Here is a 17,550-nt window from a genome sequence, read left to right as displayed (position 1 = left end):
CTCATTGGTTTCCAGGTGTGGCCTTTGTAAAACTGTACTGCGCCTTTAAGCAATGAACTATTATTTTTCTTTTTAAAACACAGCACTGTAACTGAAAACAAGCCCCATTCGTCCCAATTTCTCGCATTCATTGGCTAAACTCCCGTTAATGGGCACTATGATTAACCTCACAGACAGAGGCAAGCAGGCGTCGGGTTCTCCTCTAATTGGGCGAGACGTGTACCTTCCCCCCTCGTCTTAAGGCCCGCCTATTTTGTCCTGAACCCTCCAATCAATACTCCAGTTCGAGGCCGAATTTAGAGAAACTGCAAACTCTCTGTGTCACTAACGCTGAGAGGTATGCAGGCTATTATAGGAAATGTAGAGCCAAAATGGCGGATATGGCCCAAAGATTTTGTCTCGATGCAAAATGTCTGTTCCGGGTTTATGATGTATACATTTAAACGCTGTTAACTAGGATTAAACTACTTACAGTGGCTCTCTTCTGCAATACTTTTGTCCTGGCTCTTGCCCAGGTGGCCTACAACCCTGTTAGCCCAGCCTCTGTCCCGCCCCTCGCTCGCTGCTCTCCCTCCCTCTCCCTCTCTGGGTTTGCCCGCAGCACTGCTGGAGTCGGGCTAGTTGGGTTCCAGTAGAGAGATGGCGGCGACAGCGTGCAGGTCTGTGCTCAATGTGTCCCGGAGCACCGGACGATTGACAGCCAGCTTTCCCGCATTGGGCGTCAGTAGGCACCGACACCAGCAGCACCAGCGGCCGGTAAGTCCCAGGAGCTGAGTGGTGGGGCTGAAGGGGGGGGGGTAGGAAAGAGTATGTGAGGTGGGGGACCGTCCTGAGCGGAGGGGGACCCGATCTTGGGATATATGAGCAGAAAAAAGGGGGTTCGCATATGAAAGGGGGATCCATGTATGTTGGTTGTGTGTTCCATGTACGTCTGTGTGAGGTCCGACAGCGTATGCAGGACGTGTACCGTACTGTAGTATTCTGTGATGTACCCAGCAGGAACCGCAGCGCGCAATCTCCCATCTCGATCACAGCGCAGACTCTGGTTATGCAGCTCGCACTCTCTAGCAAAAACTGATTATTTATACCAATAAATATAAATGTAGACGTTTCTCACACATAATTACAGGTTGTATGAAGCGGTTGTCATGTTTGTGTGCTTATCCGGAAATGCAACAGGACTCTAACTAAACTTCATTAAACCGGTTTACGCGTACAGTGTGTCTGTAGTCCAAGTTATGTGTTAATAGATGGTTTTTAACTCTGTTCAAGTGCAGGATTAGAATAACGCTCCTATTTGCCCTTTTAAGAATGTGTAGCTGAAGCATTGCATAATCGGAGTGTTGTAACTTTAAACTATGTGTTTTATGTGCGGCAAGTTGCTTCTCCGTTCCCTCCCATTTAATAAAATAAGCACTTCAGACTCCTCGACCCTCCACACGCACAATCTCCGGTTAGTCTTGCGGTGGATCTGTGCTGTGTCTGATTAGTATGGTATGAACTTCAAGTCACTGTACGTACGCAGTCCAACTAACCGACTCCCGGATTTCAAATCAACATGCTAGCAGAACTGGAAAAAAAAAAGAAACTCTCCACGACATACGTTGAATCCCCTCCCTTTATGGCGATTACTCAGTTTCCTTGTACAGTGTCGCCGACTTTCGAGGCCGTCGATCGCAGAGTAATTCCACCAACTCTGCCTTCCCTGCCTCGACAGGATACCAGTCTCGGCCTGTAAATAGCTTGTAGTAAACCGATATCTATATATACACAAACTAATCGTTTGAGCTGGGTCTGTACCATAAATCCCCGAGCAGAACATAAATTATCATTACTCTCATCATGGTTAGCGCAACAGCATGCCTCTTGTAATTCAATTTCTCTGGCTCTGCTAGCAACGCCGTGTTCCGTGTATTCATGCATTTTGGTAAAAAGGTCCTTGTGGATATATTCCACTGTTTCTCTATAGATACAAAATTATAATCTGGCACCACTACGTCTTTCTTAAGATGTAGTAATGGTGTTCTACTGTTTCTGCTAATTTCAGTCGGTCTCGAGTGTTAAAATCAGTCGTTTTAGTTCATTTAACACCCATGACCACTTTCACAAAATTACAGTACATTACAGTACTTAGAGTCATATGGCATTCTTTTTTCATGTCGCTAAGGTTTCTTACCTCCACTGTTATTGAACAGATGCCCGCTACATTAAAATGAGCACCCACACACAACACATTTTACATTTTATGCAGTGGAGCAAAATGGATTTTGCCCTCTACAAAACACTTGTAAAATATCACCTCTCTGTATGAGTGTTATTCCCTGCATGGAAATCACCTGTTCATGTTCATCTCAACCACTTCAAAACTGTCCCCTTCGAGAGCTGGTTAGATTGCGATCTGGAGAGGGGGGATGATCAAGTCTCACCGTGATGCACGGGGGGTCAATGCAGCCTTGAAACGGTGACCGGTGTCTGTAACTACAGTTCGGTTCTGTGCCGCATGGTTGTAGCATCTTCCCGATGGCTGCTCTCGGAATGAGTGGGCTTTGTGTGCGTTTTCAGTTAATGCTCTGTACGTCTCTGTGTGGTCACATTGCTTGCCCCAAACACTTTGTGGCTTGTTAGCAGACTTTTCAATGAATTCAATTCACTGTAGCTAATGTTTTGGAATTGACCACCTCACTGTGCAAATGGCAACAGTTCCTTGCTCTGTTGAACCGCGTACCCAAGAAAACCTGGCAACTAGGATTTTTAAAACATCTATCCTAAACTGTGTGTGAGCTTTGAACTTAAAAAAATGAATTTTATAGCCTTGTCACTTGAACTCTATAAATATTCAATTTTTACTTCAGTCAGATGATATTTTGTGTTACAGCAGTGATAAAATCTTTCCTTTCTTACTCAGCTGGCTAGCTGGACATGGTTAGCATAGTTCTGGAGCCCAACAATGACAGTAAGTCATAGTGCAGGCAGATCTCTTTATCACCTGGAGGGGCTGTCAGTGCAGTTCTCAGTGTCTTAATCTGTGAGAAAGCCGATAGATCACTGCAGTACACTCACAGCCTGTTCCTGTTAGCTGTATCTTTAGATGATGGCCTTACTCTGCACCTCCGTTTAAAGGCTTGTCAACTCCATGGTGAGAGTTTGCGAGATCCCCCAATATCTCAGCACAGTGAAAAGTAGACAGTAGATGGGTGCTTGTGCTGAATGTGTAAGTTCCTTAAAGGGCCATGTTCAATGCTGTATCCTGTGATTTATGAGACAACCCCAATTTGAATTGCTATTAGTTTTAAGTTTATGTATGCATTTTGTAATTGTCTGCAAGTTTTATCGGACAAAGGCTTCATCTAAATACAGACAGTAGTACCTGTAAAAAGTGAACTAGAAATGTCAAATTCTACATCAAAATATAGGTACTTTTTCACATCAGAACTTCAAGATGAGCACATTCATCAAATAGTTAAGTAGTATGTGTACTGTAAACTGAACATTAAAATCCGTGTGTGTTGTCTTAATCACCATGTCTTCCCTGTTGTGAGTTTCCAGTGCTGCTGGGTTGTGGTTTCTGCTGACTTTGGCGTTTGCCTGCTGCGACTAACTTTGAAAGGTGAGGGCAAAGACAGGGAAAATCATGGATATTGTTTTTTTTTCCCCAAACACATCTTACCCCTTGGTGACCAGAGAAAATACATCAAGAACTTCCCCGCCACTTCAGCTCAGACCAGCCATTAAGAAGTCATTTTCATGAGTTAGCCTACTTTTGCTTCATTAGTTAGTTAGCATGAGTAATAATGTCATTTGTAATGCTTGGCAGACACACAGAAAGGCGTGAAACCAATCAGAGATGAAAGAATCGGGGAAAACAGCAGGTGTTCCTATGAGCGCTTTGTGCCTCGCAGTGGTCAGTCTGGCCAGAGCGTCCTGAGAACCTACAGTAATTAATTGTGAGATTATCTGCAGTTTTGCTACTTAGTACCTTCCCCTTGGTTTCTGTATACATTAATGTCTCATGCATTGCATTGGCTGCAGAAGAACAGATCCAAAATGAATGTGTGCCATCTGTTTTTATGTAGGAAAAGTACATTTTGAATTTATGAAAATCTGTTTTGTCTTAGTGGGGAGTGTCACATGCTTTATTGTACAGCTCAAGCACTCTGGGTCAAGCAAGGGCTCTGTCTGAGCAGGTGCAGATATGTCTGCTGGGGTCGGGGGTCACAGGCAGGTCACACTCACCCCTCAGAGCAGTGCCTCTGACCTGATTCCGACTGTCAGGCACGTTCCTTAATACTTGAACTCTTTTAGTCACTCCTGCTGTGCCATGTGCACCCCAGTAAACACACTGGACAAAGTCTGCTGGATAGCTCTTGGGGGGGATTATTGTTTTTCCTAAATGGTTCTCTTACAGTTTTGGCAACAAACGAGCGAGTGAGGCAGAATTGAGATCAGATAATCACACTAAATAGTGTGATAGCCTGTGCAGCCAGCATGAAATAACACTGCAGGAACAGCAGGGCATATAAACGGTTCTTGGTTCAGCCTGGGGTTTGCTGTAGAATAGGTTCTTCTTTCCCGTTCCCCCAAATAAAGAAATTCTAGGCTTATCGTGCTACATGGCAAAATCAGCTCCTTGTTTTTAATCGTGAACATAAAATCCTGAACTGCAAAAGTAGCACGAGGAAAGTGAGGGCATGGAAACGGGAATATCTCGGTTAAGGTTTAAAAACCTTCCTTTTGGTTTTAGACTTCTAGTTTAAAGTTAACTACAGCACTGCCTTTATTGACTGACTAAAGTGAAGCAAGTGGTAGTTTGAGGACTGGACTGCTGGCTTTTAGGAGCGTTCAACTCAAATAAGAAAAATAGCACTAAAATTGTTACATTTGTTTGCTCGTTTCTAAATTAAGCTTGAACAGCGTTTCACTTTAGAGCACTTATCTGAAATTTTTTGCCCAAATCAAGACTTTCATCAAAACTTTTATTTGCAGAATTTGTTGCGTATGATAAGAGATGACGGGCAAAACCATATTTAGCATGGAATGCTTTCAGACTATCTGAACACAGTTTTGTCACTTGTGCCATCAATGGTAGGATGAGAAAGACAGGAAACACAAATTCAACTACTGTTCCACTGAGCAGGTCGCCACCTGCTCGCGCCACCTCTGACTACAGTGTGTCTATTATAACTACTATCCTTCCTATAGAGTCTGTAGTACTCATTTTTACTCCTCAGATTTATTTTGATTAAAAGTAGGGTATGACAGTTTTGTTTGAGTTCACCATTTTTAAGTGCTTTTCAAAAATCCATGAGTGCTTTAGCAAAAATGTAAGTAAGCAAAAAAAAGCTTAAAATATCATGGAAGTATCAATGAAGCCAAAATAGATCAAGGCTGTTTTCTGTGTGGCTGAGAGGGAAATGAGAGACACCAAGCAGTAGAAGCTTTCTGTTGGGAAGAATGTTTCTGTGCCAGGATAAGGATTTTTCATAACAAATACTTAAGCTTAAACAATGTAACAGCATTGCTTAGTGGAATTTTGTGTGCCATCAGGACTGACTTTAAACACTTGTTTTCTTTATTTTCATTCTTGTAGAAACTGAAAATATTTTTGTCTAGACAGTATTCTGTAGATCGAGGTGGTCTAGCTCTACTCCTGGAGAGCCAGTGTGTCTGCGCATTTGTACCTCATCTCACTTTGGGATGACCTTAATCATTTTTGGCTTAAATGAACCATTGTATCAACTCCTCCCAGCCTTCAAGGCAAGGACAGCCAGCTCCAGTCCTCAAGTGCGTGGTGTGTTACGAGTCGAACACAAGAAGAAGCTTAAAGCTAAGATGAGGCATGTTTCTCCCATCTATCCTGGTTTGTTGCTGGCTTTTGCGGTTTATTTTCAACTAACTACTGATTTCTAGGTTTTAAGAAAATCAGGTGATTCAACTGCGCATCCAGCTATTTAGTTCAGTTACATAAGTAAGATCAGGGAATACAAACCACAGGACCCTGTGGCTTTGAAGGAGCGGAGCTGCCCATCTCTGTCGTGGAGCACCGCAGCTCCAGCCACTTCTAGAACATTTGCAGGCACACTGGCCATCTAGGACTGGAGTTGGACCCCCAGCAATAGATCAGGAAGATCTTAGGATCTCTAAGGATGTCATTGTTCAAGTACATTTTTCCTTTCAATATTCCTTTGATTCCCAGATTAGTAATTTTAAAAATCAAATACTGCTTCATTGCATCAGTTTGCATAGTGCAAACTTGAGGTGATTTTTGAGAGAATGTGTGGAGGCTGGTGGGAGCTGCAAGAATCTCGTTAGGAGAGTCTGCACATCGCCGGTTCGCTGGCAGTTATCGATAACTCTTAATGAGGGGGACAATTGGTGTATGTAACGTTGAGCAAGATTACTTCCGATAATTTCCGAGAAAGTTGAAGGATGTTAATGTTTATCAAGTCCAAACCATGACCTTTATTTAAAGTCCTTATTCAGGTTTCACTCGGACCACTGAAGGTCAAAGCTACAGTAGTGCAGATGTGCACTTTCTCATTTAAATACTGAACCTTTAAGAAATTACTTATTAGCTCCAAATTGACCACCATTGTTTAGCAAATCTCTGGAAATGAATTGCTGTCTGTTACTGATGGCAGGTAATGTCCGAAAAATTGTTAAAGTGCAAAGCCTCTGGGCACAGGGAGTAAAGCTTATGTTAACTGGGGATCATTTTGCCTCTTCTTCCAGTGGATTAACATCACTATTCTACCTGCTAAATAACACTTTCCCCGCAGAAATCTGTGCTGATCGGGAGAAAGGTGTCTTCTCAGAAATCCCAGCCAGGCTATCAGATTCTGTTTGCTTTTCAGAGTTTTGAATGACAGCGTTTTTCTGTTCTATTTTCAGTCTGGACGACCTAATTTGAATGTCAGCCTCGTAGAGAGCTGCTGCAGATCTATAATACACCTGAAAATCGCTGCCCAGTCAATCTGCGAGGATTCCCCTGGGCTTGTGGAATTCCAGAGACAGGGTGGGGGCAGGCGGGGGAAAGGAGGGAAAAAAGACATTCCTCATCTTCTGAGCAGCCATGAGGGTATCTTTCAGTTTACACTGAAGGCAGTGCTTTATGTCAGGATGAAAATTCCTAGTTATTTTAATAACTGTTGTCTTTGGCAAAGATAAATAGTGGCTAGGAATGTTGAAAAAGGGCAAAATTAAGGATAAAGGGAAACAGTGCTGCAAGGGAAGCCTGATTTAATTAAAACATAATACTGGAGCATAAAATCAATAGATTGTTCAACACATTTGGTAATTACTTCATGCAGCTGTGTGATCTGGCCCTTGCTGCTGAGTGTACAGAACCTCAGGAGCGAGACTCCTCTCAGCTGAGAATCACGGTGTGGTGATCTCGCAGGATACCACAGTGTGCACTGCAGAGAAAAGAGGGTGACTCCTGTTCCAGCACAGCGCTGATGAAGAAAACTGTTTCTGCACATTTCAATATCATATCAACTTTAGATGCTCGTTAATGTGGGTTTACTCAAATTAAGGTAACGAGCAGTGAACAAATTTATGTTGGCTACTGTATACAGTATTGCTGCTTGTTAAAAATGGGAGTCTTAATTCTGTTTGGGTTTGGGTGGGGTGTATAGCCCAGGGAACGGAATAAGAGCTTTGTGTTTATGTTTTGGTATTTGGGGCTAACTTAAGCTCTGATGAAATCCAACTTTTACTCACAGATAAGTTACAACCCACTGCTTGATGACATTTCTGCTAGTCAAAGGCCTCTTGCATCTCCCCAAAGGAAGTCTGCCAACTTGTGGTTGTGGGTCAGAGTTTTCATTTAATAGTGCTCTAATCCTTTCATAAGGCATATCCATTTGCACAGAGAAACCAGTGACTACAGCATGCATATGTAGCTGCTTTTTTCCTGTTTTATTCTGCATTTTGATATGTAGTCCTGCGTATGTCAAGTTGTTGGCCGCTGCACTATGAAGTGAGATATATGACACTGGGCTGCCAGCCTGTTTTTTGTGCTTGTTTTGTTGTGTCTGTTGTGTTTGTGCAGCACTTACTACCGCACAAGCTCAGCTGCTCTGTTCTGGCATCCTGCTCAGAGGTCTACTGAGAGAATCTCTAATAACTGTCAAAAGTTGTTTTCACACTGATTAAGTCAAGCTCTCTTATCTGAGGAGCTGCAGTGGAAATTCGTGTGTGCTGTCAGTCTGTGTTTCCAATAATATTAATTAGGTTGGTCATTTAGTATCATAGAAGGAAGAATGCGATGCCAAGAAAAAAATACAGCTGTCTCCATTTTCCCACTCTTCAAACATGCATGCTTTTGAAAACCCAACCATAGTGTTCTTTGGAGAAGAAAACACACGATTTTAGATACTAGATGCAAAATCTGGGCTTTCATGCATGTACTTTTATATCTTTAAATGTTTAAACAGTGGTTCTGCCTGGTAAAGATGTATTTTAGCAACAGAACAAAAAAACTGCTTTCCTTTAGAGACTTAAGGCTCTTAAAATAAGTGCTTACCAAAACCTTTTCACCAAACACAGGTCCCTGTATTATAAAATTAGTTGTTCAAAGTGTTAAATTAATTGCTTTTCTGGGTGTGCATATTCCTTTTTTATTCCCTTTTTATTTTATGGGTGAAGTCACACAAAGCTCTAAAATGGTAAAACAGTAAAGTACAGCATAGGTTTTATAAACTAGAGACAGTCACTAATTCCAAAAGGCTGGACTTTGGTCAAGGAGGAATGTATTGTTAGAAAAGTAGCGTATTTGAGTCTTCTTCGATTAGGATAAAAGTGCATTTCTTTCAGTAAAGTCTTATGAAGTCTTTTTTTTTGGTGCCTGATGTTTCTCATTGCTACGGATGCTTTATTAATTTGATTTGGGGAAAAAATGGCAGTTACCTCTATTGTCCTTATCTCAGGCTTCTGAAGGATTCAGTCCTTGACTTATTCAAGTCCTGCACTTATTCAATAATAAATAAAATGTTACCCTTGCAGATAAAAATCGTTCCGGGAGGTGTTGTATACAGGCTACATTGCTGTGTGAACCAGAGCTTGAAGGAGCTAGTCTATCTGTTTTTTTACGATAATGCTATGATATGCTTCACAGGTATCTGTTCGAAGGGCTGCAGTAACTTACATTTATTTATTATCCAAACTGACCCACATTTGCACCCATGTATGCGTTTTACGGTGTTTGATTGAAGTACTTTGCTCAAGGCTACAACAGAGTTGTAGCAGCCTGGCAGTGTTTAACCACGGCTTTGAACCCACAACCTTCCAGTTATAAGACCAGAACCCTAACTGCTGCTCCACACTGCTGCCCTTTTAGTCACTCAGAACTTACAGTGGATAGGTGGTGCAGTGGCTGAGGTAACTGCATGTGTTTTTTTTTATTAAAAGCCTCCTGTGTAAATCCTGGTTCATACCCCACACTTTGTGTGCATTACCCTCAGTAAGCTGTGACTTCTGCTTTTGAGGACTATAGTAAGTTACTACAGCATTTAACTGGTTTTGGTAGGAAATGACTTTGGTATACAGTATTTATGGGTAAATGACAGTATTTCAGTATACTGTTGTGGAGGAATGCCGAAAGACGTTTCTTGAGTTGAGCAAAATCATATGATTAAAATTGTATGGAATATGAGCTTAAGACACAAACAAGGCACTCATTGCAAATATAAAAAAAAAAATCAAATTGCTTAATTGCAGAAGGAACTGCACTCAGTCTGGGGAAGTGACAGAAATACATAAGTGAGGCTGCAGAACTTCCCTTTGTTTAAATACAGAAATTGGTTCAGTGCTACTGAACTGGGAGGAGGAGGTACAGAGACCTTTATGTGACAGAACCTGCGATTTAAAAGTGTTGTGAATGTACAGCCATTGCACTGTAAACACATTGCATCATTTGCTCCCATATGATCTGCTTTCCTCTATCGTGATTGGGCACCATTATATCAGAAGGCTGAGGGGATTCTCCGACTGTCTCGCTGAGCCTGAGACGGCACTCTCAGCTGTGCTCACAGCACACAGGGGGGGCATTACTTGGTTTTGTTCAGTAAGCCTTCAGGCAGGATGTAGAATTTCCTCTTAGCTTTATCCTATATCCATTTCCATAGACTGCTCTGTGTGTTAGAAAAAAATGTAAATGCCTAAATCTCCGGTTTAATTTAAACTTTGTGCCTTATCCTTATGTTGATGAAGTGAGATCCAAGCAGGACAGTAATGGCAGTAATCCGATGCAAGATTTATTATGGTTGGTTTTAAGTATGTAGGTTTTAAAAAGGAAATTTCCCTTTATTTCTTTCTATGTTACTTGTGTTTTGCATTCTGAAGAAACCAATTGTAACTGATTCACTTTAGGTTTTATGAGCCACAGGCTTTCATACACATTTTATTTATAAAGAAGAAGGAAAATATAACTGTATTGTATTTTTAACTTCACACATCTGTTTATGCAGTCTTGCTACCAAAAAGTCATTCCCAGCATGTGGAAGTGGCTTATCTAAAAATTGTTCATGCTCATTTGTATAACACTTTTCATTCCAAAATGCTGGCATATAGGAGCGGATCTGTTTCATGTACCACTGCAGTGCAGTACCCGCGTGGATGACACGTGTCAGCCCCACTGCACAGCAGGTCAGGTGGAGAGGTGCGAAACTACCTCACCAGTGGAATTGAGGAGTTGAGATTGTGCAAGCCCAGAGTGAAATCTATTCTAGGCAGGCTCTATTGCTTTCTCTCATTTGTATTATCTTAACTGTGCCATTGGATCTTTAATGACCAACAAGTATTCAGGACCTCAGTTTAATGTCACATCCTAAGGACGACAACATCCTACAGCACAGTATCCCCTGGCAGCAGGCTGGGGCATTAGTTGGAATGGAAATGGAAATTCTGGTCTTGACAGGAGGATGTCACCTACTGGTCCATCCATACCTCTTACAGCAGCAACTACTATCTACTATCCCAATACTGTTCAGCCTTGTCTAGCTTCTAAGTTCTGACAAGATCAGTCTACAAGGTGATAACACTGCTATCTATCCATAATGTGAAAGCCTGAAGGTTGTGATACCTCTTTCTGTGCTGTATCGGTGAGTATAATCAGTACAATTGTAAATCCACTTCAGAAATCTTCCTTCTGCTTTGTCTAAAATGTTGTTGCTATGAAACTAAAATAGTTTCTTACCACGTGAACACGTGTGAAGTTTCCCGATTGAAATCTGTCACTGGTGTCGCAACCCAGCACAGCACAGAGCTGCTGTGCACAGGTTTCTGATTATAAGAAGTGCTTTAGGTGCCTTATCAGAGAAGGAAGTGTCCCCAGTTTCTTAGATACCCTGGGAAACAAGACTCTCATTACACAGCAGTATAATTCAGTTAATTCAAATCTCTTGAGCACTTTTACACATTATACTGATGAAGTAGAGAGGTAGTGTATTTCATCCATCCATTTTCTAACCGCTTTATCCATGACAGTCATGGGGGAGCCAGAGTCTATCCCGACAGGAATAAGGCAGGATACACCCTGGAGGGGATGCCAGTCCATCACAGGGTACCACACAGACATAAGCACACACAGACTCGCACCAGAAACCAATTAATCTGCCATTATTTCATGCTATTTTCAATTTATACAGCTGTTTTTGCTTGGCTTCTATGTAAACGTTGTACAACACTTTGGTGAGACCTCATTGAGAATACTGTATACAGTCAAAGGAGGACAGGAAGATTAATTCCTAAGAAGACAAGTTAAAGGAACAAAGACCATTCCCTCTTGCATGAGGAGACATTATATAAATATTTATAACCAGAAAAGTGTTGACAAAGTCAACTCTGAAGACTACTCGTCATAACCACAAAGCAAGGACCTAAGGAACACGGGGAAATAAGAGTGAGTGCATTTAGGACAGAAAGTACCTCTTTACACAAAGGACTCTGGGAAAGAAACAGAATACCCAGCCATGCTGTTAAAAAAGCTTCCCTGCGGTCTCTTGAGAAATGGTTGGATAGATGTTTACCTCATTAAACTATTAGCAGGTAGCTAAATGAGTAAGTTGGACTAGATAGCCTCCTATTTAACCTTTCGTTCTTATATCTGAACGTTCGTTCTTACCAATTAAGTCCAAATAACATAACACCCTTGAATTCTCCTGCACTTGAGTTTAGAGTAGATCTAGGACCTGTAATGGTTCTGACTTTGAGTAATTGGAGTCTTATCTGGCCGTGTGAAAGCACAGACAGCTTTACAAGTTGAAGGGTGATTGAAGTGTGAAGTGGTTTTCCTGCCTGGGGTGTTTGACAGTGACATCAGCGCCGTGACACTCCTGCTGTTAGACTGGGTCCTCATGTATTGCATCACTCTTCCACACCTTCTGCAGAGTACCGTACTGCGGTTACAGAGCTACCGACAAGTGAGGAGAGGGCAAGCAGGAAAAAGAACAACAGCCTCTTCAGTTGAGGTTCTCCTTTGCATGATCAGTTCATGTCAGGAAGTTTTCAAAACTTATTTCAGATGCTTCTTCACGGCTTTGCTGTCCGTGCGTCCTCAAAATAAAAGTCGGATATCTCAAATACGTAGGTGTTCATGTAGTCTGTGTTACATCTTCCGAAATGCAAAACTTGGTATGGCTCAAGCTGGTACACGTTGTCAGGTATGTGGATTTGAGTCCTGACTGACTCACAAATGCTTATGTCCTCCTGACCTAGTATCTTGAATGACCTCTACATACAGAACTACACATTGCGCCTGCATTGCATTGTGACGAGGGACAGCTCTTCTCTGTCTCGTCCTAGGTGTCGTAAAAGCAGAGAGAGAGCAAGCAGAAGAAGAGAATGAGGAGGAGACTGTTGTGAGAGTTAGAAGTTAATTTCTCAACTCCAGCATAGAATGGATTGATTTAAAGAGGAAAAGAGAATCGACAGCCTGCGTGCCGAGACATGGTTTTTATTGGCAGAAGCTTGTGACAACATGGCGACTTAACAGTACTTTCACAGTGTTCACGCTTTTGTGCTTAATTTGAAATTTGTGAATTTTTTTTATGCCAATGAATTAATTTTGTTACCAAGATTTAATAACCGAGAAGCTGAGACTGCAATAACTGAGAAATTGGGAGTGCAGTTCCCCTTTAAATTTTGTTGGCCAGATTGCTGTTCCCCAAACTACCTGATTTGAATGGGAGTGCTATCCTACTCTTTGACATTATTGACCCGGAGTTAAAAAATCCGGCCCTTCTGGTATTGCTGGGAAGACTCTGGGATTGTTGAATGCCGTGTCACCTGCGGTGAGACACTGTAGTACGTCCTCACCCCTCAGAACCTGCTCTGCTAGTCCTACCTCACTCTACATGTTACATTCATAGTGCTGTATAGCTGGTCACACCTTTAGTAGTGTAATGTGTTATGCTACGTCCTGCTGTATTTTTCTGGAGACCTTTGAAAAATCACCTGAATGTTTTTCTAAGAGTGATTAGATTACCAAAAGAAGCACTTTGTACTAAAGGACCTCCACTCATTTATAACCTTTAAGGGGCTTTTCCGAACTGCATTGCACTTCACTGTAGTCTTCTAAGCTGTGTTAAGAGCACTACAGGGGAATAGATAAAAAAAGAAATGCAGCTTTTAATATTCACACATAAAATGCAAGAGCTCAGTTTAATTCATGGTTTAAGTGAATACAATAGTGTTCTACCGCAATTTGCCAGAATTTCCCAGTTTATTCGATTATTTAGTATTAGGTACTAGCCTGTATAGGTGCCTGTATTTTATTTTTCTGTCTGTAAGTGTGCCATTTGTGTTGGGGTGACACCATATTTAGAGACCTCTGTAGAAGGCTGAATTTGTGTGCTGTGTGTAGTACTGGGGTGCTGGATCAGACAGAGTAGTTCACACTAAGTGTGTAAGAACCTACAGATGGACAAGTCTCTGCAATTTAAAGTTTCAGGATTGGAAATAAGTCTCCAATTGCATGTCAGTTTGAGACATTTCAGGTTTTGTGAGCCTCAGGGTACTGTATATCGGACAACGCCTAGTGCTGGAATTCTTCTTTGTTACCATATTGTAAATATGTTTGCATAGGTTGGCGTGTTGGGTTAAAATAATTTGGGTTTCTGCTTCAGTAGTGTAATATGTGAAGTTGAACAATACGTACAGCTAAACCTGAACTGGATCAAACTGATGGGCAGAGGGAGACTCATAGCTTCCACATACAGTATATGGTAGTGAGAAACAGTGTTAAGCTGTCCTTCTGTGCAATCTTGAGTTGTCTGTCCTAAGCTGGAATGGCGCTAGGTCTTGCAATATCTGCCTTACACTACTTGTTTTTTCAATAAACAGTTTTACTACCAATTAGGGCTGGAGGAATGATTGTAGCATGTTTTGGATGCTAGTTCACTATGATATTTCAGGGTCTAGCTTAATGGGGCTCTTGGACCATTCAGCTAGTAGCAGCTGCCAAGCCTGTGCTGGAGTTTCTTCTGCGCTGGAGCTGTATGCATGTGGTCAGGTAATTATAGCGCGTGGGAGCGAAATGTGAGAAAATGTACTTGCAAAAATAGTTAACTCCTGAATAAATCGATACTGTTCCCATAAAGATAAAGATTAACAATGTTTACAAATATAGCAAGCTGTCTTTGACAAATTTTCACAAGCTGTGTATAAGTTTAAAAAAGACCCCCCTTTGTGTGACTTGTGTTTTTGTCCTGTAAGCTTTCACTGCTGTCAAACTTTATGTGCATGCACTTCTCTGTGGCTGTGTGTAGTAGCTGAGTTGTAGTATCTGTTTCTATTGTTGCCTTGCACACAGAATGTGATCAACCTGCTATAACCCAGAGGGGACTTTCCAGTGTGTAACCTTTAATGAGTTTATTTAAAGAGCAGTCTCCCCCCCCCCCCCCACCTCCCCCAAGCCTCAAGCACCACCTTTACTGGGCTTGACTTGCGGCCCTTTACCTTCCCATAGTGCAGTTTGTGTGAGGGTTCTAGATTCTGATTGGCTAAGAAAGGACACGGGTGGGTTGCTACTCAGCTGTCTGACTGAGGTGTGGCATGACAGACTGTACTGTCTGAATGTGAGCAACAGTGCTGTGTTCGACAGCCTTTTTCTTCTTTGCAACATCTGTGTTGTCTTTTAGAGGGTGAACTTGCAAAGTTATACAGCTGTTTTCAGAAAATTAGGGACAAATCTGGAATGATTGTTAGCAACATCAGTGTCAATTCCTTAAAAGGCTTTGAAAAATTGCCACATGTAATAATTTTAGGATCATTTTGTTATCCTGCATCTGTACAGACTGATTGAGCTTATTCTGATTCTGTAATTCTGTCTATTGTGCAATGAGATGTTTGTATATAAGTGCATAATTTAAATGACAGAATAACCTCTGCAGGTTTGGTGTAGTGTAATATTTTTTAAAATATGAATCTTCAGTTATTTCTGTGTATACTCACTCAGTTTGGAATTGCCAGTTGTCTTTAGGTTTTAGCTTATAGCATTGGAGGAGAGATACGTTACTCACTGACGTGGCCTTTAGTCTTTGGAGGTTGTGGTTTCACTGACAGCAAGGAAAGACTACTCCCAGACCAATGCCTGCAGCACTGAGCCAGTTGTGCACCATTGCTTGGAAACTGCCTGTCACACTCAGCTAATGACATGACCCAGGCTTGACCCCGTGACATCTGAATGACAGAACCCCACCTGGGCTTTATCAGTTGAATACCAATGACCCACAAGAACTGTGATGCATTACAAGTGGAATATTAAATGGAATGATTGTTAGCAACATCAGTGTCAATTCCTTATGCACTCCACATCACCTTGTTAACTGTTAATAACCTTGCTGTGGGTTTTCTTGCCAGTTCAGCAGTAACCAGTTCAGGTCATTTCAACACGCAGGCTGTGGTAGGATACCCAGAAGCATTGTATGGGCTGTAAAATGGAGGTCCAGCGAAACCCTCCACTTGTGCTTGTTTCAGTTTATCTGGGTCCTTTCGCACTAATCTGGGACCCTGACTTACCAAGAGGGAAACAACAGTCCTGAGCACGGGAAAGATGTCAGTAATGCTCCCTGTCTTCATGCCGATGACATCTGGTGACATCCTCTAAGATATTTAATATTAAGATTTAATATTACTCTGGATTCCCAAATATAATGCATGAACTGCCTGCCTGTGCAAATCTTCACGCACAGGCATACACACTCAGGTACACACTGCATTCCCCCTCCGGCCTCCCACACACTCCCACCCACACAGTTCCATTTTCTGTTCCTCACTCTGCTTACTCTCTGCTAGCTCATGATTCCCGTCGGGGAATCTGTTATCACCGATTACTGAGACTCCGACCAACTGAACAGCAGTTGGGTCCTTTTACAATTTATAGTGTAGCAGACTGTCATGCAAATTATAATATTAGAGGGGAAAACACTACATGTATACTTTAGTGCCACATTTCCATGCAGAAGTATAAAATATCCAGTGCTCGATTACGTGGGGCTCATGTGTGCTCTGCTGCTTTGGGGTGCAGTCAAAGTGAGTATTGGCACTACTGAAATGTGCAGTATTCTGGTTAGCCTTTCCCATTTCATCTCAGCCTGTTTTTTTTCCGACGGGGAATACTTGACTGTACCTTATGACTGATCTCCTTCTGTGCATGTCGTGAGCTGGTTAAGTTTTGAATCGGATGCATGTTCCTTTCTGCTCCACTGTCCTGAATGGTGTGGAACATGTGAAACGGGTGCAGTATCATCTGGATATTTTGCAGCGTTTTCTGCTCACCCCGTTCTCCTCATCCTCAGTGCCCTGAGGATGAGGCCTTGTTTTTCTTTTACCAAGACTAGTACTTAATGAAATGTTCTTATTGCTTCTTAATGTTGGCTCACTGCCGTGACTCCTGTGCTGACTGGGGAATTGTTCCTCTGACCCATCCCCTTTGGACTCCGTGCAAGCCCCACACTGCCTGACAGAAGAGTTTTCAGTATTTGTGTCTCTTGAACAATGTGTCTCTTGTGATGTCTGGATCAAAGACCTCAGCCTGCACTCGGTGAAAGCCTCTGGACTTGGGAGCCCCCTCAATAAATTGAAGTGCTTCATCGTTTACAATATGGATCCTCTATCCTGGTCCTGGAGGGTCAGTGTGTCTGCAGGTTTTCTAGGTTTCTTTAAAGCACCGAAAGAGCTTGGAGGAGCTCTTATATTGGTTCTCTTAAGATAAAGGAAGCTGGTTTAGGATTAGGAGCTGAGTGGAAATGAAAGCACGCTGACACACCAGCCCACCAGACCCAAGATTACCCATCTCTGATTTACAGACTGTAAATCATTCTCCTCTTACTGGAGAGGTGCTGTGGGAGTCTTGAAAGTCCTGGTCTCCTGTCCCTGCCTAGAAACTCTCAGTCCGGGGCTGGTGTGGTTGGAGCTATGGGGCACAATGTGATTTCTGCACTCCCCGTAAGTCAGTACTTGGCTTGGATTAATTAGAAACTAGAAGCCCCAGTGCGGCCAGCTCTATTCATTCCCTGGTAACACTTTCACCAAACATGAAGAAATCAGCAG

General features: G+C 42.2%; 1 protein-coding gene across 1 annotated transcript in view; it reads left to right on the top strand.

Moving 5' to 3' along the window:
- Positions 1-376: 376 nt before the first annotated feature.
- Positions 377-17,550, top strand: part of mcu (mitochondrial calcium uniporter) — a 68,889-nt gene continuing 51,715 nt past the window's right edge. Inside the window, exon 1 of the mRNA XM_088916027.1 lies at positions 377-756. Coding sequence (XP_088772153.1) covers positions 640-756 — 117 coding nt within the window. The 5' untranslated portion in view covers positions 377-639. The remainder of the gene's footprint in view (positions 757-17,550) is intronic.

The sequence above is a fragment of the Atractosteus spatula genome, chromosome 5, assembly GCF_055471065.1.
Source record: "Atractosteus spatula isolate fAtrSpa1 chromosome 5, fAtrSpa1.hap1, whole genome shotgun sequence".
Classification (NCBI taxonomy): Eukaryota; Metazoa; Chordata; class Actinopteri; order Semionotiformes; family Lepisosteidae; genus Atractosteus; species Atractosteus spatula.
This window is presented reverse-complemented; position numbering and strand designations above follow the sequence as displayed.